The sequence below is a fragment of the Oncorhynchus kisutch genome, linkage group LG7 (genome assembly GCF_002021735.2).
Source record: "Oncorhynchus kisutch isolate 150728-3 linkage group LG7, Okis_V2, whole genome shotgun sequence".
Classification (NCBI taxonomy): Eukaryota; Metazoa; Chordata; class Actinopteri; order Salmoniformes; family Salmonidae; genus Oncorhynchus; species Oncorhynchus kisutch.
The window spans coordinates 4,254,946-4,281,031 of record NC_034180.2 but is presented as its reverse complement, the minus strand read 5'-3'; the positions used below and the strand labels follow the sequence as shown (position 1 = coordinate 4,281,031).

The 26,086-nt window shown below is 40.7% G+C and overlaps 1 protein-coding gene across 1 annotated transcript; it reads left to right on the top strand.

The window, feature by feature from the left end:
- The first annotated feature begins 396 nt into the window (after positions 1-396).
- On the top strand, positions 397-25,855 carry LOC109894028 (15-hydroxyprostaglandin dehydrogenase [NAD(+)]). Its single transcript, XM_020487243.2, has 7 exons — positions 397-755; positions 954-1,077; positions 2,572-2,678; positions 4,087-4,183; positions 22,235-22,311; positions 23,554-23,717; positions 24,870-25,855. Exons 1-7 carry the CDS (start codon positions 663-665, stop codon positions 24,991-24,993), a joined length of 786 nt encoding a protein of 261 aa, XP_020342832.2. The 5' UTR covers positions 397-662; the 3' UTR covers positions 24,994-25,855.
- Positions 25,856-26,086: the final 231 nt, after the last annotated feature.

Genomic DNA, 26,086 nt, shown 5'->3' with positions numbered 1-26,086 from the left:
AAAGTGACAAGTGATTCCATGACTATGTACATAGGGCAGCAGCTCGAAGGTGCAGGGTTGAGTAACCTGGGTGATACTGTAGCCAGCTAGTGATGGCTATTTAACAGTCTGACGGCTTTGATGCACCTGTACTGACATCGCCTTCTGGATGGTAGCGGGGTGAACAGAGGCAGTGGCTCCGGTGGTTGTTTCAGGCCTCTTGACGGAGGCAAATGGTCAAATAAAGGGATATCATATACTGTAGGTCTATATCTCAACGTCGTAAAATGCATTCCCAATCTAACGTTAAACTATTGCCTTTCAAAACAGACTGTAGGCCTGCCAATAGCGAGCTTTATGACGTCACTGCATGGTTGCCCAATATGAAGAGCATAGCAGTAGATATTCCCTCATGCTGTTTGTTGCCAGTCACAGAGAACATATTAAATTGAGCAATATGTAATTATATGATGCCAGTAGTGAGCTTCTACTGCAGGACTATCTCATTAGGAGGTCGTTTTGGAATATGAAAAAGGTGAAAGACGAGACGGCGTAATTATCCGCCGTGTGTTTATTTAGCGCTACATACACCACACGCCCCTTTTCTGACAACTAATGTACCAGATGATATAGGAGCCTACATAAAGCAGCGCGGCGTGTCGCAGCCAGATGAAGCGTAAAAGATGACTCTGCGAGGTAAAGTGGCTCTAGTTACGGGCGGAGCCCAAGGTATCGGTAGAGCCGTCGCAGAAAGCCTTCTGAAGAATGAAGCAAAGGTTGGTGTTTATATATAAAGTTATTAGCCTGTTGTCGCCCGTAAATGGACGGTGGTTTTGGTTACTTTACGCATTTTACGCGCGGCGCTTGTACCAACCTATCGTGGTTGTAATGGAGCCAAAACCAACTGTGTTGCACAAGAACCTCTTTAAATATTTGTACATAGTTTTGTATATGTTCTGATTTTATACCCGCAGGTTGCACTTGTTGACTTGAATCAAAGTGTCGGAGAGGAATGTAAGAAGATTTTAAATGGAGAGTTTGGAGATGGGAACTGCATTTTCATTCAGTGTGACGTGACGGACAGATTGAAACTTAAAGGTAATGGTTGCTTGACAATAAAACGGTGATACTTCTGGTTCATAGTCTGAGGTGAATGCAGGTCATTTATTTGGAACATTTCCTCTCACAAGCTCTACAAGCCAGAATGTTTAACGCAATTGTATTTCAGTTTAGGCTATTCTGCCAGTTGTCTGTGCGGTTTGTCGTTTTGTGGGTAGGAATTTGACAAAAAAATATCCACAGGAAAGTATTATTACACTTACACATACAGTTTCAAGCGCTGGTAGTGCTTTCTATCACCTGGCGCATGCACAAAACAATATAAACACGTGTACGAGCTCGGAAAGTATGCATACATCGTGTGAGCATGTTTCAGGTGATAAACATCTGACCACACTACCAGCGGTTTGAAAAGTTGGTTTGATTGGACATTTTATCGCCGCTTCCTTACCGTAAAAAGGACCAACGGTATGGACAACCGGTAAAGTAAAAGTACATGTAAGGTTATTCAACATTCTGGCTTGTAAAGAAGATACTGTTGTGTCCATGGGGTAACCATGGTAACAATCTGACTAGGCAAAGGTAACTGCAACTTTACTATGGTACTGCTATTTTTTCTTTAGAGGTTATTATAGTTATTAGCCTAACCTATTTTTTTTTAAGTATAACTATATGCCTAGTCTAACTTGAGCATTTTGCCTAAATGCATAATAGTCCATTTTATTTCATGATGCGCAGTGGTTTATAATTCTGAATATTCTCATGTTCGATCACCTTTAGGCCTTAGGCCTACCTATTTTAAGACATCAGTCACCCCTGAAACAGACTTTCATTGTGTGAAAATAAATGAGTTACTTTTGACATGATTTCCAAAACGCCCGAGGCAAAAGACATTGGAATGTTCTTGGATGTAGCCTTACCTAAATATCTGTGCTTTATAAGAGTCCATTCAACCAACACGGAACACTGTCAGTGCACGACTGAATCTTAAACGTCGACACAGTCTATTTAGTCTTGTAGGACTGGACATTTGTTAGACATTTGTTGTTAAAGTAAAGCCAGGTCTCTCTTGGAAAAAATATATTATCTCAATGAGAAAAAACCTGTATAAATAAAGGTTAAATAAAAATAAACCGTACTTGACTTGTTGCTCCTACCTTGGTTAAGGTGATTATTATTATAGCATTTTTTTTTAATTGAATGTTTTCTTGTGGAATGTTTTCAGCTGAAAGGCAGGTGCTGGTGAATACCTGTTATACTGCAGTTTTTATGGCTTAGATAATTGTTGAGATGTACTTGTTTATTACTTAGACAAAGATGCAGTGTTCTTGTAGTGAATATAGCCTGTATAATCAATCTAAGAGCCAGATGTTCTTCTTTGATATAGAATCGAAATGATAGTTTAGATGTAAATAAATAAAGATGCAATGTTCTTGACAAATGTCCATCTCGTAAGGACTGGTAGTGTTCTTCTTGTAGGGGTTCATCTATAGTTATTCAACCTAAGTGTTGGACTCTTCTTTCATATTGCAGATGCTTTTCAAAGTACAGTCGACCGGTTTGGAAGATTGGATATTGTTGTCAACAATGCTGGCATCAACAATGAGAAGGACTGGGAGAAGACCATTGAAGTAAATCTGGTAAGAGGGGTGGGTGTGGGTGTCAGTGTGTGTGTGTGACTAACACCAGTAAATGTTAGATTGAATGTATTTTTGTCATTGAATGTCTTGTCATTGAGATAGTTTGTGAAAATCTATTTTTCCAAAACAATCTGTTACTTGACTAACTATCAATCTTACATTATGCTGTAGTTTAGCCTAGATTATATTACATGATGCTGTAGTTTAGCCTAGTTTACATTATATTACATGATGCTGTAGTTTAGCCTAGATTATATTACATTATGCTGTAGTTTAGCCTAGTTTACATTATATTACATGATGCTGTAGTTTAGCCTAGATTATATTACATGATGCTGTAGTTTAGCCTAGATTATATTACATGATGCTGTAGTTTAGCCTAGATTATATTACATGATGCTGTAGTTTAGCCTAGTTTACATTATATTACATGATGCTGTTGTTTAGCCTAGTTTACATTATATTACATGATGCTGTAGTTTAGCCTAGATTATATTACATGATGCTGTTGTTTAGCCTAGTTTACATTATATTACATGATGCTGTAGTTTAGCCTAGATTATATTACATGATTCTGTAGTTTAGCCTAGTTTACATTATATTACATAATGCTGTAGTTTAGCCTAGTTTACATTATATTACATGATGCTGTAGTTTAGCCTAGTTTACATTATATTACATGATGCTGTAGTTTAGCCTAGTTTACATTATATTACATGATGCTGTAGTTTAGCCTAGTTTACATTATATTACATGATGCTGTAGTTTAGCCTAGTTTACATTATATTACATAATGCTGTAGTTTAGCCTAGTTTACATTATATTACATGATGCTGTAGTTTAGCCTAGTTCACATTATATTACATGATGCTGTAGTTTAGACTAGTTTACATTATATTAGACGATTCTGTAGTTTAGCCTAGTTTACATTATATTACATGATGCTGTAGTTTAGACTAGTTTACATTATATTACACAATGCTGTAGTTTAGCCTAGTTCACTTTATATTACATGATGCTGTAGTTTAGCCTAGTATACATTATATTACACGATGCTGTAGTTTAGACTAGTTTACATTATATTACACAATGCTGTAGTTTAGCCTAGTTCACTTTATATTACATGATGCTGTAGTTTAGCCTAGTATACATTATATTACACGATGCTGTAGTTTAGACTAGTTTACATTATATTACACGATGCTGTAGTTTAGCCTAGTTCACTTTATATTACACGATGCTGTAGTTTAGCCTAGTATACATTATATTACACGATGCTGTAGTTGAACCTAGTTCACATTACATGACATCAGTGAAGAGTTCTACCACAGGCTGATTAAGAGCAAAAGAGTGTGACTGTTGTATGTGTTGGATATTGAAACTCAAGCCCTCTTGTTTCTCTCCATAGACATCAGTCATCAAGGGAACTTACCTGGCCCTGGATCATATGAGCAAAGAGTATGGAAAAGAAGGAGGAGTCATCATCAATGTCTCATCCATGGCAGGTAAGGCTGCTCCATACATGCATCAATACTTTATGTACCGCACACTGCACGTCAATACATGGAAGCCTTCTCAAGCGGTTGCTTTGTACTGTATGCTGCACATATACACTGCTCAAAAAATTTAAGGGAACACTTAAACAACACAATGTAACTCCAAGTCAATCACACTTCTGTGAAATCAAACTGTCCACTTAGGAAGCAACACTGATTGACAATAAATTTCACATGCTGTTGTGCAAATGGAATAGACAACAGGTGGAAATTATAGGCAATTAGCAAGACACCCCCAATAAAGGAGTGGTTCTGCAGGTGGTGACCACAGACCACTTCTCAGTTCCTATGCTTCCTGGCAGATGTTTTGGTCACTTTTGAATGCTGGCGGTGCTTTCACTCTAGTGGTAGCATGAGACGGAGTCTACAACCCACACAAGTGGCTCAGGTAGTGCAGCTCATCCAGGATGGCACATCAATGCGAGCTATGGCAAGAAGGTTTGCTGTGTCTGTCAGCGTAGTGTCCAGAGCATGGAGGCGCTACCAGGAGACAGGCCAGTACATCAGGAGACGTGGAGGGCAACAACCCAGCAGCAGGACCGCTGCCTCCACCTTTGTGCAAGGAGGAGCAGGAGGAGCACTGCCAGAGCCCTGCAAAATGACCTCCAGCAGGCCACAAATGTGCATGTGTCTGCTCAAACGATCAGAAACAGACTCCATGAGGGTGGTATGAGGGCCCGACGTCCACAGGTGGGGGTTGTGCTTACAGCCCAACACCGTGCAGGACGTTTGGCATTTGCCAGAGAACACCAAGATTGGCAAATTCGCCACTGGCGCCCTGTGCTCTTCACAGATGAAAGCAGGTTCACACTGAGCACATGTGACTGACGTGACAGAGTCTGGAGACGCCGTGGAGAACGTTCTGCTGCCTGCAACATCCTCCAGCATGACCGGTTTGGTGGTGGGTCAGTCATGGTGTAGGGTGGCATTTCTTTGGGGGGCCGCACAGCCCTCCATGTGCTCGCCAGAGATAGCCTGACTGCCATTAGGTACCGAGATGAGATCCTCAGACCCCTTGTGAGACCATATGCTGGTGCGGTTGGCCTTGGGTTACTCCTAATGCAAGACAATGCTAGACCTCATGTGGCTGGAGTGTGTCAGCAATTCCTGCAAGAGGAAGGCATTGATGCTATGGACTGGCCTTCCCGTTCCCCAGACCTGAATCCAATTGAACACATCTGGGACATCATGTCTCGCTCCCATCCACCAACGCCACGTTGCACCACATACTGTTGGCGGATGCTTTAGTCCAGGTCTGGGAGGAGATCCCTCAGGAGACCATCCGCCACCTCATCAGGAGCATGCCCATGCGTTGTAGGGAGGTCATACAGGCACGTGGAGGCCACACACACTACTGAGCCTCATTTTGACTTGTTTTAAGGACATTACATCAAAGTTGGATCAGCATGTAGTGTGGTTTTCCACTTTAATTTTGAGTGTGACTCCAAATCAAGACCTCCATGGGTTGATAAATTTGATTTCCATTGATCATTTTTGTGTGATTTTGTTGTCAGCACATTCAACTATGTAAAGAAAAAAGGATTTCATAAGAATATTTCATTCATTCAGATCTAGGATGTGTTATTTTAGTGTTCCCTTTATTTTTTTGAGCAGTGTACATTGAAGCCTTCACAGACATAAGAAAAAGGGAAACAGTGGTGTATGTGGATGTGGGAATGACTAGCTATGTCTTTGGCAATGCGGTTGCTTTCAGCTGATGTGAGCAACCCCTATCTAATGGAATATGTCACAGGTCATCAGCTATAAACAACCACATTGACTTCATTCACTGTTATTGTTGAAATTCCCAGGCCTTTGTTTTGGTACGATATGGTTACACAGTGTACCATAACACAACATAACACAGGTGTAAAGCAAACATTACAACATTACCGCTTGATAGATTGGAGTTTGATGCTGTTTTCACAGTGGACAATAAGCATTGCTGTGTGCGTCTACTATTTGCTTAGTGGGGTAGGTTAAGGCTGTTCCATCGCCTCAGTCAGCAAACTAACAACTACACTACTTCTCATTTTTCAATCTTTCTCCACAGCAGCATGTGGAGATTGAGAAACCATGTTATTAGTGCAATCCGAGTCAGCTAGCGCAACCATTTTGTGCAAGAATTGTCTGAATGTCTGTCTGTGGTTCAGTGGCTTACATCTTGATCCGGGGGGGTTCAATTTGGTGTGTGGTGGGCTGTGTTGGATTGGGAGAGATTTGTTAGACAGTAATGCCATGACAGACAGCCCACTGACTGTGAGACTCAGTCAAGTGTCACTAAATCTGTTTTCATATAAGCAGCACACCTGGGTTCAAATACTATTCAAAATCTTTCAAATGCTTTCTGCGTTTTCTCAAGTCTGCCTTGAATACCAGCTGGGTGGGGTTTGGACTAACAAACGGAATTTAGAATGGTGGTACTCATAGAAAAATAGTGATTTATCAAACAATTCTACAAGCGTCATACCCACACTGGTAGGAGATAACCATTGGTAAATATCAATTGTTCTCAGCCTCAGTACTCTAGCACAACCTAGGCTGTTTGCATTTTGAAACGCCCTAATTAACCATATATGGTCAAAATCCTCCCTTTAAAGCCCGAGGGGGATATCCGTACCATGAAATACAACGGCGCAACCACAAAAAAAACAAAGGGGAAAAAAACTACAGAAAAGGACCATTGGGACAATTCAAGTTGCCTTAGCAATGGTAAATATACTTCAAATGAGCAGGCAACACTTGCCAATAAGCCATCCATCCATCCATCCATTTCTGTTCACATAGTTGAAATCGTTTAGGATGATGATGTTATGCTGATGTGGGTGCCGTCTATTGCTCCCTTCATGTTTGGGGACCCACCTGTTGTGAGATGGTGCATGGAAATTGTATGTGTTAACGTTTGTTTTGCTGATGATTGCATCGAAAATATTGGCTCATGGAGGGCTGTGATTGGCAAGCCCCCACTGAAAGTGTCTGTTGCCGAAAACCAAAGGGTGGATAGCACTTGGATGTGCACCGGAATGGTATGCATTTGCCTTTTTAAAGTACGTCTTAAATCTTCTCAAAAATCCTATACGATTGTTTTTTGGTAACAATATCTGATGAGCCAATCTGTACTTAATGCAGAAAATGTGCCACATGTCTCTAAAAACTCGCTCTCTGCAAAATGCAGCGTGTGCCAAATCTTTCAACAGAGCAAGGTTAGCCGTCTCTCATGCAATTTCCCATTATCTCAATCTTATAGAATGTCAACAATGGTTTCACTTTGACTCTCATTCTAACAAATTACTGTACTTTATATTGATTATTATTGTAACCAATGCACTGATGTGGTCAAATGATATCGCGTGCCAAGCGATGTTTCATGAATTCCCAATGGAAATGCAATCAAAATTGAAAAATTATTTAATTATTACTCTCACAATTTCAACACATTTTCCCCATTCTACGCTTGACAAGCAGTTTACTTAATCCACCACTTGGTCCTGTGCGTACGCATGGTCCTGGCTGTGTGTACATTTACACACACTCTCAAGCAAACGTTCATATTGATCAATTTCACACTGCGTGGACATTTTTCAATGCATGGTTTACACACAGATTTGTGCCTATGCATGGTTGATAAATGAGACCCCTGGTCTGGTAAGCAGCAGAGATTTCCCTTCCCATGACCCCTTTGGGTTCTTGAACACGCGGTCACAGGAAGCTAATATGTATGCCGACAGAGGGCAGAGTCCGGACAAGTGGACACCCCTCACACTGGGCTGTGGTGGTCATGGGGTGTTGTGACTTCTGTGCCAAGATCCACAGTTTGTGCAATAGTACTCGTGGATTTGAGTCAAGTGCTCTTGTCTAATTTCAACATAATTGTATCTATTATCATTGGTCTGCGGAGGGCCAGTTCCAGGCATAAGTGACATAAGCTTATGCTCCCCCCAAAAAGAATGATCTATCTGTGTTTATTTTTTTTAATTTTTTACTCATCTCATCTTAGTTTTAAAGGTTAGAGTAGTAGAATATAGAATATATAAGGTGCAAGTTCGAAATTTGGCTATGCATCAGCAATTTGTCTCTTGTTATGTCCGTCTCTGACAGTCACTCAATTAGCCATGTCAGCAAAATAAAAATGGATTGGTAAGTTAGTCTAGCCAGCTATCTAAACTTGTAGTAATAAGGGCCGAATACCAACCGGGAATGCTGGGGCCGTGCCCAGGGCCCCTGACCTCCAGGTGGCCCCCATTGATTTTGTTGGCCACTCTCACTCATATATTATTTACATGGCATAAGTCATGAAAAAATGGTAGAATAGCAGGACATTTACTTTCAAACGTACGTTTTTATCTATGCTGACGTGTGGGGGGGTCGTGGAATAGTCTAATCAAGTGAGAAACTTTGTCATTTCTTCAAACTATCATCTTTATTCAATATCGATTTAATTATTACAATAATGAGACTGGTCAACCTGAGAGCCAAACCTTTACAGAAATGCAGAGTTCTTTATATAGCTGACACTAAGAATGCTTAGTCATGGCTGGTTCAGAATGCTTAGTCACGGCCCATGCAAACCAAGGGGCGTCATAAGGGTTCATCCGGTCGTTATCTGCACGGGGTTGTTGTCTTAACCCCACCCTGGCTTAGTTTCCCAGATGCAAGGAGGATTTTGGGACAATGAGAGATTGATATACTCTTAAGCTATCTCTAGTAAAACACATTCCTGTCTATGTAATGCAGTGTTTAACTCATTTGTCAGCTCAAGCCATCTCTAGTGACCATATGCCCAGATTAGCTGCAGAGAACTAGAGTGGAGACCATAAAAACACAGCATTAGTAGGACAGAAATATCTTACTATTAGTTAAATATTAATTGTTAACCATTAATATAAAATAAATCAGGTAAATACGTAATGTTTATATCACAGGGGCCACTAAAATGATTTTCCCGGGGGGCCCAACTTGGGGCGGCAGGTAGCCTAGAACATTGGGCCAGTAACCAAAAGGTTGCTGGATCGAATCCCCAAGCTGACAAGGTAAAAACCTGTCGTTCTGCCCCTGAACAAGGCAGTTAACCCCGGTAGGCCGTTATTGTAAATAAGAATTTGTTCTCAACTGACTTGCCTAGTTAAATAAAGGTGAAATAAAATAATAGATTAACTAAATCTCACTTGGGTCTGCTTGTTGAAATACTACTTGACAATAACATAGGTAATACATTAAGTTTCAGTAATAAAACAGTTGTAAATACAACTGGAGAATGTTGTGCTTGAAATCTCCAGTGCGAACTCTAAGAAATTATAATCATTTGATCCGAAAACAGACTGTATAGTTGGGAGGCTGTTCTCAGGCCTTTGGAATGTAAACATCAGTGCTGAAAACATAGTTGCTTGTGTTTGATTAAGGTAGAACAGTATATAAACTGGAGGATGGTGACTTCTCTCTTTCTCTCTCTTTCTTTCTCTCGCTCTCTAAATTCAAAGAGGTTTATTGGTATGGAAAACATTGCCAAATCAAGTGAAATGGAAAATATAAAATGAAAACATTACACTCACAAAAGTTCCAAAGGAACAGAGACATTCTAAATGTCATATTATATACAGTGTTGTAACAATGTGCAAATAGTTAAAGTACAAAAGGGAAAGTAAATATAGGTTGTATTTACAATGGTGTTTGTTCTTCACTGGTTGCACTTTTCTTGTGGCATCAGGTCACAAATCTTGCTGCTGTGATGGCACGCTGTGGAATTTCACCCAGTAGATATGGGAGTTTATCAAAATTGGATTTGTTTTGGAATTTGTGGGTCTGCGTACTCTGAGGGAAATATGTGTCTCTAATATGGTCATACATTTGGCAGGAGGTTAGGAAGTGCAGCTCAGTTTCCACCTCATTTTGTGGGCAGTGAGCACATAGCCTGTCTTCTCTTGAGAGCCATGTCTACCTACGGCGGCCTTTCTCAATAGCAAGGATATGCTCACTGAATCTGCACATAGTCAAAGCTTTTCTTAATTTTGTGTCAGTTACAGTGGTCATGTATTCTGCCCAAGTGTACTCTCTGTTTAGGGCCAAATAGCATTCTAGTTTGCTCTGTTTTTTTGTTAATTCAAATCAAATCACATTTTATTGGTCACATACACATGGTTAGCAGATGTTAGTGTAGCGTAATGCTTGTAAATTCTTTCCAATGTGTCAAGTAATTATCTTTTTATTTCCTCATGATTTGGTTGGGTCTAATTGTGTTGCTGTCCTGGGGCTTTCTGAGGTCAGTTTGTGAACAAAGCCCCAGGACCAGCTTGCTTAGAGGACTCTTCTCCAGGTTCATCTCTCTGTAGGTGATGGCTTTGTTATGGAAGGTTTGGGAATCGCTTCCTTTTTATTTGGTGTTTTATGTTGTCTCTCTCTCTCTCTTTTCTCTTTCTCTTCTCTCTCTTTCTCTCTCCCTCCCTCTTTATCACTAACTGTCTCTCTCTCTGTCTCTGTATGTCTCTCTGTCTGCACTTTGACACAGATATGCCTGAACTCCATTCTCCCTCAGCCAATTCACAAACCGTTTAGTATCAAGATGGATTCTCTGCTAAATATTCCATGTGACTCTATGCAGTCACACACTTTACATTGACACTGTATATCTAACCCCTCATCTCTACGTTTGAGACCCTGCATGGTAAACAATAGCACAGTCAACTCCAAGTTAGTTTCCCTAAGGTTTGCCTGCAGAGAGAAGGAGGAAATATCACCTGGCTCAGTTCACAACCGTGGGCCAAGAATCTCCCAGATGTCATAAATCTAAATGTAATGAAGACTACATGTTTATCACTAGCGAGACGCATGACTCTGACATATGACGCCATTGGGCTCATTCAAACGCATTGTCTGTGTGTTGACATCAATCATGGGGTTCTGGTGAAATATAGTTCTGTGGCTGTGTTGGATGATAGATGATGTTGGATGACAGGATTTTGTGGTTGTTTGGACCTAATCCCCAAACTCATACACTGAGCAACTAAAGAGAGAGTTGTGAAATAGTTCCATTGTAGGTTGTTTAGATCCTGGGCTGGAATTCAAACTCCAACTGAACTTTGGACTGACGACTGAGTTGACTGTCCTAACTGGAGACTGGAGGTTAATCATTCTCCTGCTGAGCTTTTTTTTACAATTTAAATAGGCAAGTCAGTTAAGAGCTAATTCTTATTTTCAATGACTGCCTAGGAACAGTGGGTTAACTGCCTTGTTCATGGGCAGATTTTTACCTTTGTCAGCTCGTGGATTCAATCTCGCAACCTTTCGGTTAGTAGTCCAACGCTCTAACCGCTAGACTACCTGCCGCCCCATTTCTTCCTGTGATGTTTTTTAGTTTTTTTCCCCCGTCTCAGCAGCTTCTTTCTCTTTTTCATTTCTTTCTCTCTCGTTCCTCGTTCATTACTCATTGCATAATAGTTTCGAGAGGGAGAGAGAGAAGCTTCCGATTCAAGTTGTCCCAGCACAACAGGCAAAGCTGGTTGAAATGACATCATTTCAACCAGTTTACAACCACGTGGTTGTACTGAGTCCAAGATCATCCAAATATTTTATAGATGCGTAAACACATCCCTGCGCACCTGGTAACATCATATTCTATCATTACGCTACTTGTAGATGCTATTCCTCAGTGCTGTCGCTAGCAGATAAGTGAAAGTCATGCTACTAACCAAAACAAGACATTCCCCAACCATGTCTGTGGTTGATTCCGATACAGGGTCTTCAGAAAGTTCACACACCTCTTGACTTTTTCCACATTTTGTTGTTACAAAGTGGGATTAAAACGTATTTAATTATCATTTTTGGTCAACGATCTACACAAAATACTCTAATGTCAATGTGGTGATTCTGACAATACATGTTAGAATTACCTTTGGCAGTGATTACAGCTATGAGTCTTTCTGGGTAAATTTCCAAGAGCTTTGCACACCTGAATTGTGCAACATTTGCCCATTTATTCTTTTTAACATTCTTCAAGCTCTCTCAAGTTGGTTGTTGATCTTTGCTAGACAGCCATTTCAAGTCTTGCCATAAATCAAGCAGATTTAAGTTAAAATTGAAACTAGGCCACTCATCTTGGTAAGCAACTCCAGTCTAGACATGGGGGAGGGAATACAGTCAGTCACAAAAGTGAACCAACAACCTAAAACGTGACAACAGGATCCGTAATGGACCAGACATGAAAGTGAACCATATAGTTCACCTACGGTGAACGGGCCCGCACTCTGACACAACCACAAACTGAGGTACCAACCGTACCAAACAAACAAACGAACACTCCACACAGGCTCTACCCACGAGAGGTTATGCCCTACGTGTTCAAAATAACAACCCTGCTACACACTATGCAAACAGTAGCACTGTATCCTTTGCTAGCGGTATCTAAACAAGTCCAGATGTTGCTAATCCCTGGTCCCAGAGGGCTCTCCCAATTGTGTGGTATTTGAAACCGATTGGTTACTTTTCCCACCAGGACGACACTGCCGAGGCCGATGCCAATTGAGGTTTTAAATGGGTTGTTATCGATATTCACAGAGCACTCACGTACTCGGAACCCCACCCGGGTCGAACCAGGCACACCCTTCCCAAATTCATTGATTTGCAGCACACAAACCACACCGCTGACTGGAGGAGCGACTTTCACACACAGACTTTTAACCAACTCGATTACAACAAAACCAAGATCATTAATTGACAACAAGGCTCATTCATCAAATTTCAGAAATACCCCTTGGTGAGAGAAGCCAGAAAAGTCTCCACCACAGAGGGGTCAACACAATTGACTCACCTCCAGAGAGCTGATTCTGAAGCTTCGCTAAACGAACATGGCTGAAAACCTTAGTGTCTCATCCTCTTCGGAATTTCCAGATGGACTAAAGAAAAGAGAATTGAGAAATAGGGGCGGCAGGGTAGCCTAGTGGTTAGAGTGTTGGACTAGTAGCAAGAAGGTTGCAAGTTCAAACGTTCAAAAGTTCAAATACCTGACAAGGTACAAATCTGTCGTTCTGCCCCTGAACAGGCAGTTACCCCACTGTTCCTAGGCCATCATTGAAAATAAGAATTTGTTCTTAACTGACTTGCCTAATTTAAAAAAATAAAAGCTGGTTTATTACATGTTGCAACAGGGAGACAAAGGGAGACAGCACAGAAGCAGATATAATTTCTAACTGGCCTCTTGGAGACGGGCCCTTTATATTCTAAATCAGACAACAGCAGTTCAAAACCAAGGCAGTGGCTTTGTCAGCTGCTACAGAATCGGTGTCCACAGAAGGTCATCAATACATCAATACAACCGTGAATAATCAGCGTGTCCTTGTACAGTGCCTTGCGAAAGTATTCGGCCCCCTTGAACTTTGCGACCTTTTGCCACATTTCAGGCTTCAAACATAAAGATATAAAACTGTATTTTTTTGTGAAGAATCAACAACAAGTGGGACACAATCATGAAGTGGAACGACATTTATTGGATATTTCAAACTTTTTTAACAAATCAAAAACTGAAAAATTGGGCGTGCAAAATTATTCAGCCCCTTTACTTTCAGTGCAGCAAACTCTCTCCAGAAGTTCAGTGAGGATCTCTGAATGATCCAATGTTGACCTAAATGACTAATGATGATAAATACAATCCACCTGTGTGTAATCAAGTCTCCGTATAAATGCACCTGCACTGTGATAGTCTCAGAGGTCCATTAAAAGCGCAGAGAGCATCATGAAGAACAAGGAACACACCAGGCAGGTCCGAGATACTGTTGTGAAGAAGTTTAAAGCTGGATTTGGATACAAAAAGATTTCCCAAGCTTTAAACATCCCAAGGAGCACTGTGCAAGCGATAATATTGAAATGAAAGGAGTATCAGACCACTGCAAATCTACCAAGACCTGGCCGTCCCTCTAAACTTTCAGCTCATACAAGGAGAAGACTGATCAGAGATGCAGCCAAGAGGCCCATGATCACTCTGGATAAACTGCAGAGATCTACAGCTGAGGTGGGAGACTCTGTCCATAGGACAACAATCAGTCGTATATTGCACAAATCTGGCCTTTATGGAAGAGTGGCAAGAAGAAAGCCATTTCTTAAAGATATCCATAAAAAGTGTCGTTTAAAGTTTGTCACAAGCCACCTGGGAGACACACCAAACATGTGGAAGAAGGTGCTCTGGTCAGATGAAACCAAAATTTAACTTTTTGGCAACAATGCAAAACGTTATGTTTGGCGTAAAAGCAACACAGCTCATCACCCTGAACACACCATCCCCACTGTCAAACATGGTGGTGGCAGCATCATGGTTTGGGCCTGCTTTTCTTCAGCAGGGACAGGGAAGATGGTTAAAATTGATGGGAAGATGGATGGAGCCAAATACAGGACCATTCTGGAAGGAAACCTGATGGAGTCTGCAAAAGACCTGAGACTGGGACGGAGATTTGTCTTCCAACAAGACAATGATCCAAAACATAAAGCAAAATCTACAATGGAATGGTTCAAAAATAAACATATCCAGGTGTTAGAATGGCCAAGTCAAAGTCCAGACCTGAATCCAATCAAGAATCTGTGGAAAGAACTGAAAACTGCTGTTCACAAATGCTCTCCATCCAACCTCACTGAGCTCGAGCTGTTTTGCAAGGAGGAATGGGGAAAAATGTCAGTCTCTCGATGTGCAAAACTGATAGAGACATACCCCAAGCGACTTACAGCTGTAATCGCAGCAAAAGGTGGCGCTACAAAGTATTAACTTAAGGGGGCTGAATAATTTTGCACGCCCAATTTTTCAGTTTTTGATTTGTTAAAAAAGTTTGAAATATCCAATAAATGTCGTTCCACTTCATGATTGTGTCCCACTTGTTGTTGATTCTTCACAAAAAAATACAGTTTTATATCTTTATGTTTGAAGCCTGAAATGTGGCAAAAGGTCGCAAAGTTCAAGGGGGCCGAATACTTTTGCAAGGCACTGTACCTCCACTCTGGCGTCAATCACTATCAACTGATATGAGCAACCCCCACACATCATGAAGAACAGGGTGAACCAAAACAACCACCATGAGCAACCCCTAGTGACCAACCCCCACCTTGAGTGTCACAACTAGAACACTGGAAATATATAAATATGCTAAATATTGTTTTAATCACTCTGAACATGATTATGTAACAGTGATAGAACTGTTAGATAGGCTAGCTACAGTGGACAACAGCATCACACATTATCTCTGCCCCAAAGCCAAAACACAGCTGACATGACATCAGTTTGTTTTCTTTACCATTGAGAAGAAACGGTTGGCAAGATGCTGCTTGATGTACAACCGCAGCAAAAGCTGCAGGCGCTCACAGGCCCCGCTTTACCTGGCAGCTGCCTCTAATGGGACCAGGGACTTTGGAATGTAGGTGGACCCACTGCAGTGTTAGGTACAGGCTTCTTCCCTCACTGGCAAGTTGTGCAATGACTGACTGATTGACGGACTGACTGACTGACAGCTCCTATCGCGGTATGTTTGATGTAAATCATTGTTTTGGTTCACCCTCTTCTTCATGATGTGTGTTAAGAGCAGCCTAACCTGAAATGTATAAAGGGTATCAGTTTTTGTTTCATCAAAATGAACACTGAAATACAAAACAATAAACGTGAATAAACGACACAAACGAAACAGTCCCGTGTGGCACAAACACTGACACGGAAAATAAACACCCACAACTCAAAAGTGAAACCAGGCTACCTAAGTATGATTCTCAATCAGGGCCAACGATTGACAGCTGCCTCTGATTGAGAACCATACTAGGCCGAACACAGAAATCCCAAATGATAGAAAAACGAACATAGACAACCCACCCAACTCACACCCTGACCATACTAAAACAAAGATATAATAACAGAACTAAGGTCAGAACGTGACAACCGCTTTGATGTCATACAAGCAAGCCAAACACCTGTGAGTCCAAATGTGCAATTCACATTTACAAATCAACGTTTATGATCACTATGTTTGATGTACAGTTGCAAGATGACATGTCGTCATATCCTGGGGTCTTCTGTTTGTTTATTGTGAAAAAAGATTGCCGCATCACACGCACCTGAATGCACCTCAATTCTGTTTTTCTGATTTTCCTTGTGAAAGCCTAACAATGTAAGATCGTATTTTATAACAGCTAGTTATGTTGGCAGTGGAACAAGCTTTCAGATCATACCCACCTGACCCTGATTGCGATTTATAATGGCCCATTTTTGGATTAAAATTTTATTTAAAAAAATATGTTTTTTTCTTTATATGTTATGTTCACACTACCATCACCCCAGATTTTTTAACACCTCTCTATCTAGTATTTTAGCTACTTTTCAGATGCATTTTATACCTCAATTTAACTGTTTAGCCCTTGTCCCTGACCCAGACTTTTGAGCTTCTACTATGTTTTTCTGTGAGAAAACAATAATTACACATTATGCAATGTCATCTTCTAGAGAAAGAGTCAACTAAATCAAATCTATATCAATATGTATGGTGAGTATGCCCTTTATATTGTTATTTACACAAAATATACCTGTCCTTTGGTACTGGTGTCATTTCCACCACTGAGGGCAAATTCCTCATTTAATAAAATTTTGTCAAGAGAATGTTAACTTAATGTTAACCATGGAAACTTATTGTGACACTGAAGCACATGGCTGCAGCAGACAGTTGTTCCGGAAGTTATGTCCAGAAGTTGAAGAAAAATCTAGGTAAATATTACTACTAATAGTCCTACTATGAATTCTGCAAAATATGTCCTTTTTGGGTTGTCAAGCCAACAGTCCAGGATAGGGACACATGCCTCTGCAAAACCCACGCCAACCTCCAGTTCATGGTGGACAAACTACAGCATCACAAAGTGATCATCTGCAGCAACAATGAGAACCTAAATGAGTCTGTGTGCTGTGAGAACCTGAAGAAAGAGTGCACGTACACAGAGTGCTCTCTTTTCTAAGCAAAAGAGCTTGAAACATCTGACTTTGATGCTGGTGAACAGACATGGTGGTTTGAGAGGAAAAACAAAGCTGAAGTGAGAGAGAAAATGAAAAACAAAGCGGGAAACCTAGATAAGTTCACTGTACATTTGACAGTAAACGAAAAGGTGTGTGGCACACCGCATATTCTACTAGAGGACTTCTCCAAAGGATTGAAAGAGAAGTTGGGGAAACACGTGTACAACATTCAACACCGATACTCCAAACTGAGAGAATTAAAAGAGAATCTGCGGAAAGAGAACTCAGGGGCGCAACTTTCACTGGGGACAGGGGGGACACACATTATGAAATTGCATTTTTGCCACCCCCCCTTCCACACCTGTGTTGGGTATACCAATAAATGATACAGTTTCACTTTGCTCATAAATTAATTATAAATTAATTGTATGATATTTCATTTTCAACTAAAATTGATGTTTAATAACATTTGTCAATGGCTGTCTGAGAAAAATGACTAAAATATATACATTCCTGAATAGTACGATCACAGAGATTATCAGATATTATTTCTAGACAAATCAAAGACAATTATAATACTGGTAAAATGGTTTTTCAATATGTTTTAATTTCTGAAATCTTGCATGGCCAAAGTGCCCAAAGTTGCAGAATCACCCAATTGTGTTATGGTGGGGATACAGGGCTGTGTTCCAAACTAAACAACGACAAGTGAGCTTGTTCCTCAATGGCACAGCTAGGAGAGCTCACAAAGGTACCTTTTATAGTTGAAGACTTTTCTTTTGAGTCATAAAAGTGCACTGAAATTGCTTAGGAACTGTGCACACTTTGGAGAGGTGTGTGGCCACTTGGAGAGACCAGTTAATCTTCTCACTCAAACCTTTGTAATGTTTGTCTTATATTGCAACCACCCCACATGTTCCAGGAATAATCTTATCACGTTAATGAATGTACCCAGAGTATTTTCAGATTTTGTTTTCAACAAAAGTTGCAAAGTACACTAAATGTTAAATGCACATAACATCAACAGTGTAATGTTTGGATTCAGTCTTGTGTCAAGTGAACTGTTGTGTACCCACATTTGGTCTAATCATTTTCCGATTACCTCCAAACTGTTCCCTATCAATTTCTAAAATGGTTATGCATTTTCATATTTTTTCTGTAAGAAACATTTCAAATTAGTCCCTATCCATATAGGCCAATTACCACACGGGTAAAAGGTGTAAGCATTTGGTTCAGTATTATACTGTAATAACCAATTAAGATAGTCAGTATATCGTTCACTGTGGTTCCAAATAAGGGAAGAGCAGTCTGACGTTTTATGTCAGCACTCCGTTCGAGCTGCTTAGGCATAAGGGGAAGTACAAGTATGCCTGAAACTGCAAGATAATGGTTGGTTGTGTTTTATGATAAATGACCCCATATTGTCATGTTATTGCACATACTTTGCTTCCTGTGTGTCCCAGCAGGAAACCTGTGGCTCCTATAGATCCCTTTCCTTCTTGTTTTAAGCTGAAGTGGCAATAAGATTTGAAGTCAAGAATTCATACAATGTTTCCTATACAATTCCAGCTACCATATTTATGCCCTCTCCTACAGGAGTGAAATTCAGCGGGAACACATGGGTAGTTTGGGAGTTCTCATAGTTAAACTCATTTTAACACCCTCTTAGATTATTTTTTTTTTTTGTGGACTGATCTGGTGCTACTGTTTTGATCGGAAGAACCCTTTTTGGAAGAAAGTTTTTTTTAATGATTCTTTGGAAGGCAAGAAGGGTTCTATGTTCAACCATATATCATATTTCCCAGCATGCTCTAATGCAGGGTGATTTTCAGAAGTGTTTGTTTTAATGTGTTTTTGCATATACAGTAGAGGTCGGAAGTTTACATACACCTAAGCCAAATACATTTAAACTCCGTTCTTCACAATTCCTGACATTTAATTCTAGTAAAAATTCCCTGTCTTAGGTCAGTTAGGATCCCCACTTCATTTTAAGAATGTGAAATTTCAGAATAATAGTAGAGAGAATGATTCATTTCAGCTTTTATTTCTTTCATCACATTCCCAGTGGGTCAGATGTTTACATACACTCAATTAGTATTTGGTAGCATTACCTTTAAACTTGTTTAACTTTGGTCAAACGTTTCTGGTAGCCTTCCACAAGCTTCCCACAATAAGTTGGGTGAATTTTGGCCCATTCCTCCTGATAGAGCTGGTGTAACTGAGTCAGGTTTATAGGCCTCCTTGCTCGCACATGCTTTTTCAGTTCTGCCCACACATTTTCTAGGATTTGGATTGAGATCAGGGCTTTTTCAGCCATTTTGCCACAACTTTGGAAGTATGCTTGGGGTCATTGTCCATTTGGAAGACCCATTTGTGACCAAGCTTTAACTTCCTGACTGATGTCTTGAGACGTTGCTTCAATATATCCACATAATTTTCTTTCCTCATGATGCCATCTATTTTGTGAAGTGCACCAGTCCCTCATGCAGCAAAGCACCCCCACAACATGATGCTGCCACCCTGTGCTTCACAGTTGTGGTGGTGTTCTTCGGCTTGCAAGCCTCCCCCTTTTTCCTCCAAACATAACGATGGTCATTATGGCCAAACAGTTATATTTTTTGTTTCATCAGACCAGAGGACATTTCTCCAAAAAGTATGATCTTTGTACCCATGTGCAGTTGCAAACCGTAGTCTGGCTTTTTTATGCCGGTTTTGGTGCAGTGGCTTCTTCCTTGCTGAGCGGCCTTTCAGGTTATATCGATATAGGACTCGTTTTACTGTGGATATAGATAATTTTGTACCTGTTTCCTCCAGCATCTTCACAAGGTCCTTTGCTGTTGTTCTGGTATTGATTTGCACTTTTTACACCGAAGTACATTCATCTCTAGGAGACAGAACGCGTCTCCTTCCTGATCGGTATGACGGCTGCCTGGTCCCCTGGTGTTTAAACTTGCGTACTATTGTTTGTACAGATGAACGTGGTACCTTCAGGCGTTTGTAAATTGCTCCCAATGATGAACCAGATTTGTGGAGGTCACTTGGCTGATTTCTTTTTATTTTCCCATGATGTCAAGCAAAGAGGCACTGAGTGTGAAGGTAGGTCTTGAAATACATCCACAGGTACACGTCCAATTGACTTATATGTTGTTAATCAGCCTATCCGAAGCTTCTAAAGCCATGACATCATTTTCTGGAATTTTCCAAGCTGTTTAAAGGCACAGTCAATTTAGTGTATGTAAACTTCTGACCCACTGGAATTGTGATACGGTGAATTATAAGTGAAATAATCTGTCTGACAACAGTTGATGGAAAAATGTACTTGTTTCATGCACAAAGTAGATGTCCTAACCGACTTGCCAAAACTATAGTTTCTTAACAAGAAATTTGTGGAGTGGTTGAAAAATGAGTTTTAATGACTCCAACCTAAGTGTATGTCAACTTCTGACAACAACTGTATAGTACATTGATTGGTTGATACATTTTATGCTACACAAAGATAAATTACATTTATTTTTTTAACTAAACCAATCTGTTTGTAGTTGGACTTATTGCACTCGTTACTGAGATGGTTGTTCCAGTTTGAATACTGAGACTACGTCAAGGATCTAATCTTCCCTACACTGGCAATCTTTTTGAATGCAGGTTGTGGTTGATTTTGTCACATTCTGACCTTAGTTCTTTTGTTATGTCTTTGTTTTAGTATGGTCAGGGCGTGAGTTGGGTGGGTTGTCTATGTTCCTTTTTCTATGTTGTGTTTTGCGTTTGGCCTGGTATGGTATTGTTCTCAATCAGAGGCAGGTGTCGTTAGTTGTCTCTGATTGAGAATCATACTTAGGTAGCCTTTTCCCACTTGTGTTTCGTGGGTGATTCTTTTCTCTTCTGTGTTTTATTTCACCGTTCAGAACTGTTTTGTTTCGTTTCGCCTTTGTTATTTTGTTTAGTGTTCTCGGTTTAATTAAACAAGATGAACACTTACAACGCTGCGTTTGGTCCTCACCTCATTCCAACGACGAGCGTCACAGATTTAAACCATTCCACTTGTAACTCTGACTGGATTCCAATAGCAATTACACATCACTTTGCGAGCCAGCATAATGTGACTTGCAGGCCTGACGTGGCCTGTAAACCAAGGTTTTCCTAACACCTCTGTGTTAGGGTTTAACTAAGCCCGTCAACAAGTGGCCTTACGATAGACACATCTTTCATAAATATTTTGATTTTAAAGGCTGGTGGAACCATTCATAGAGGGTTCTAAGAATAACCTTTAGATAATAAAATGGTTTTTGGTAGAACCATATACAAGGTATTCTATGAAGAACCCTACATGGTAGACCCTCTGCACAGGGTTCTACCTAGCACCAAAAAGGGTTCAGGAAAACTGAAGAACACTACACACTATGGTTCTACTTAGCACACATTTTTTAAAGAATGCATTTAAACGTTCTCTTTGAGCTCAATTCCCTTTGATTTGACTATGTTCCCAGAGTGATTTTTCCATCTAATTTCACCTCTGTTCTCTTATACAAAGGTGTTGAGAGGTTTCAGAAACAATGGTCCCTGCAGTACTCCATACAACAGGTTTCTCTTAAGGTTTGCCCTGGCTCTATACTTTTTAAAGGGGAAAACCTTGTGAAGATCAATCATTAGTTAAGGTTTTATGTGTCCATAAAAGGAAGTTGAGCCCATTATTTGGAGGGGAAAGCGAGTTCTCCTGAAATGTAAGGTTCTGGAGATTGTTCTAGTTTAAACAGAACTCGGCAGCCGGCCCAACACATACAAACACACAGCTTTTTCATGTTTGAATTAAGCGAAATAGGGAGAAATATTTTGCCTTGGAGGATCCTGTTTTTCCATGACGTGAAAGGCATAGTGAATAAGTTACAGTACTCATTCATTTCTAGCAAGCGATATGAGATCTCAGTAAAAACCAGTAGCGCGCCGTCAATGAAAAACACCTGAGATTTAAAAGGGTACCATGTGGAGTATGTTGGTGAGTTATCATGACTGTAAACTTTGTATATTCTTCTTTCTTTCTTTTTCAGCTTTCCTTCATTCCCCCTACCAGCCAGTGTACACGGCCACAAAGCACGGGGTGATAGGCTTCTCCAGAGCCATAGCGGTGAGTTCTAATACACCCCCAAACCTCTCCTCGAGTACACCTTGCCGTTCCACATACAGTGCCCTCCGTAATTATTGGGACAGTGAAACACCTTATTTTGGCTCTGCACTCCAAAAGTTTGGATTTTAAATCAATGACTATGAGGTAAAAGTGCAGACTGTCAAATTCACTTATGTGTATTAAAGCAGTAAAAAGTATAGCCTACCAATTGGCTTGTCGCAGTGCTTGAGTTTTAACAAACCTGGGTTTGATCGCAGTGCTTGAGTCACTACAAACCTGGGTTTGATCCCAGACTGGGTCACAGCCGGCCGTAACAGGGATACGGCGCACAATTGGCCCAACGTTGTCCGGGTTAGGGGAGGGTTTGGCCGGCCAGGAAGGTCCTTGTCCCATCGCGCTCTAGCGACTCCTTGTGGCGTGTCGGGCGCATGCACGGTCGCCATTTGTACGGTGTTTCCTTTGACACATTGGTGCGGCTGGCTTCTGGGTTAAGCGAGCAGTGTGTCAAGAAGCAGTGCGATGGGACAAGACTGTAACTACCAATTAGATATCACGAAATTCGGTAGAAAAAGGGGTAAAAGTACAAAAAATATATACATTTAGTATTTGGTCCCATATTCCTAACACGCAATGACTACATCAAGCTTGTGACTCAAAATATTTGTTGGATGCATTTACTGTTTTGTTTTCGTTGGTTTGTGTTTCAGATTATTTTTGTGCCCAGTCATTTTGGAGTCACTTTTATTGTAAATAAGAAGAGAATATGTTTCTAAACACTTCTACATTAACGTGGCTGCTACCATGATTACCATGATTATGGATAATCGTTGATGTAGTCATTGTGAGCGATTAATATGGGAACAAATACTACATTTTCGACTACCTTAATAGACATACAGTATGTAATCCAAAACCAGTACACCTGATTTAAGTAATGAAGGGCTTGATGATTAGTTGACCAGTTGAATCAGATGTCGTAGTAGAATATGTGATATGTGGAATGGCTGGGGGTACTCCAGGAAAGGCATGGAAAACACTGGCCTAGACACATTCCTTTGCCCTGGGTGATTACGCTTGACCGTGTTCGGACATGTTTGTGCTTCTCTTTCTCACACACACACACATACCACACACACACACGCACACATAACAAACACATACACACTGGCACGTTGCTCCTTTCACAACCACACACACACACACACCCTGACACGTCTGTGTTCCTTTCCTCTCCCCACGCAGGATGCAGCCGAGGTGGAGAACTATGGTGTGAGGATCAACACGCTGTGCCCTGCCTTCGTGGACACCCCTCTCCTGCGCTCCGTGGAACATGAGGACAACATGGGCAAGTTTGACAAGTTCAAGGACGACTTAAAGAGGAGCGTGCACAAGTTCGGGGTGCTTCAGTGAGTTCCTATACATGTTGTGTAGAAGTTGCCTCTTTCCCTCCTTTTACACTCATTACCTATCAATGTTCTTTATAACTCAGATTTACAGGAAACCTATGTGGTGTATATCGGATACTGCTTCAGATTAATGTATACAAGTGTTGTTTATACCTAAATAAGTAAGCACAGACCTAGAATCAGCTTACCCTCCCCACATGGCCCCGCGAAACCACCCAAATTCTAACTCCATTCTACGACATCAAGTAATACAGTATCTGGAGTAGCAAAGCCTCCCTTATCAGTGTCCATTTCCTCCTTAAATCCTCCCTCCACATAGTACGTGTGGGAGGCCATGGAGGTTGTTATCCCTCCTCAGTTTCCCTGTCTTGTCTGGAGAGAGGAGAGAGGGGACTTGGAAGCTTCCTGGTGTGTTTATGTCTTGTCCTCTCTCTATGTCACTGTGTTTTGAGTGCTTTGGACGACATCAGATAAGGTTTTCTACTTCAGAAGCAAATGGCGGTGGAGATATACAGATACAAACGTTGAGGGGTATTCTGAGGAAAGACTTAACTAACTGTCAACATTTATTGGAAATGATTAGGTTTGCTACGATATGCATCCGAAACATGCAAAGACAAATATTGAGAAATACAGTGTGTTTGAGATAAGATGCACTTAAAATCATATGCAGGCCAAGTTTTGTTATTTATATCAGAATGCACTTCAGTCTTGAATGCTTACATCTACCAGCTCAGCTGCTTTTAAAGTACAGTATTTCGCAATACCTTGTCCAAGCTCTTTGGCCTGGGGCAAGGCGATTTGATAAATCTGTTGGCTACAGCGTCAAAAAGAGGCCTTTTTAAATGTTGATCTTGTATCTCTTTCAGCCAGGAAATTGTTTAATTAAGTTACATCATGTTTCAGGAATTCTCTGATATAATCATGAGGGCATTTTGCTAGCTATTGTTTGTTTGCTAGTCCAATTCAATCCCAAAAAAACTATAGGAATTGAAAGAGAATGTATGGCCATGGCCTCTCTCTTTCTCGGGTCGTGTTCATTAAACACCAGGCGGAAGACAACCGAATGAACCAGGGAGGAACTATCTGGACACTGTGTTACCTACCTAACACAACCCTGTTTTCTCTCTATCTCTCAATCTCTATCCCCAGACCTTCGCTGATTGCAGAGGGAGTGTTGCGCCTGATAACTGATACCGGTCTAAACGGCGCCGTGATGAAGATCACCTGCTCTAAAGGGATCCACTTCCACACCTACGAGCCCCTGTCCGCTTGAGAGGAACAACACGGAATACCGTCGGACTTCTGTCACCCACCCAGACAAAGGAACTTAAAGTGGTCGGAGTATGGAGTCATTCAGAAAGTAGACCCATGTGTCTATGGAATTGGTAGAAATGTAGGCCCATTGAATTGGGAATTAGAATAGTAATTTAATGGGACCTCTATTTGTATGCCTACGATGGATGTAACCAAGATTCCAGTAGTCTTACTTAATAGGTGTGAACAAAGGTAGACAAAGAGGGTTTAGTTTTCGGGTTTCCCTCATCATAGAATCCTCCAGTTGATTTGACTAGTATGAGAGACTTGTTTCCCTCATCATAGAATGCTCCAGTTGATTTGACTAGTATGAGAGACTTGTTTCCCTCATCATAGAATCCTCCAGTTGATTTGACTAGTATGAGAGACTTGTTTCCCTCATCATAGAATCCTCCAGTTGATTTGACTAGTATGAGAGACTTGTTTCCCTCATCATAGAATCCTCCAGTTGATTTGACTAGTATGAGAGACTTGTTTCCCTCATCATAGAATCCTCCAGTTGATTTGACTAGTATGAGAGACTTGTTTCCCTCATCATAGAATCATCCAGTTGATTTGACTAGTATGAGAGACTTGGTACAAATTGACTGCTGTATTTATTTTATTTTATTTATTTAACTAGGCAAGTCAGCTAAGAGAAAATTCTTATTACCCAATTATGAAATGGACGTTTTATCACAAAGCACAGTATGTGTTTACAATTTTACCAAATAACTGTAGTTTATTTATGATACAATAGCATGCTTTATTATCATAGAATATGTGAAAATTGTATTTTTGTTCTCTGTCAGACAATAAACTTTGACTCCTTTCCTCTTCTCCTTCACTTGTTACATGACTATGTACATAACACAGTATCTGTAACACAGTAATGCAGGTTTAGCTGGCAGAAAGAGGACTCTTGAGGGCTGGGGAGTTGTCAGCACGCTACCTAGCTGAGCATGTTGCCGTTGGGCTAAGTATGTTGCCGTTGGGAGTGTCCACCTCACCTCCACTACCATGCAGTAAAACAGGCTTTGACGAGAGGAGAAACTGTGACAAGGAGCAGACAG

Coding starts and splice junctions, on each gene's coding strand:
- LOC109894028 (XM_020487243.2), top strand. CDS start 663: ATGACTCTGCGAGGTAAAGTGGCTCTAGTTACGGGCGGAGCCCAAGGT. Junction 756..953: donor TTCTGAAGAATGAAGCAAAG/GTTGGTGTTTAT, acceptor TTATACCCGCAG/GTTGCACTTGTTGACTTGAA. Junction 1,078..2,571: donor GGACAGATTGAAACTTAAAG/GTAATGGTTGCT, acceptor TTCATATTGCAG/ATGCTTTTCAAAGTACAGTC.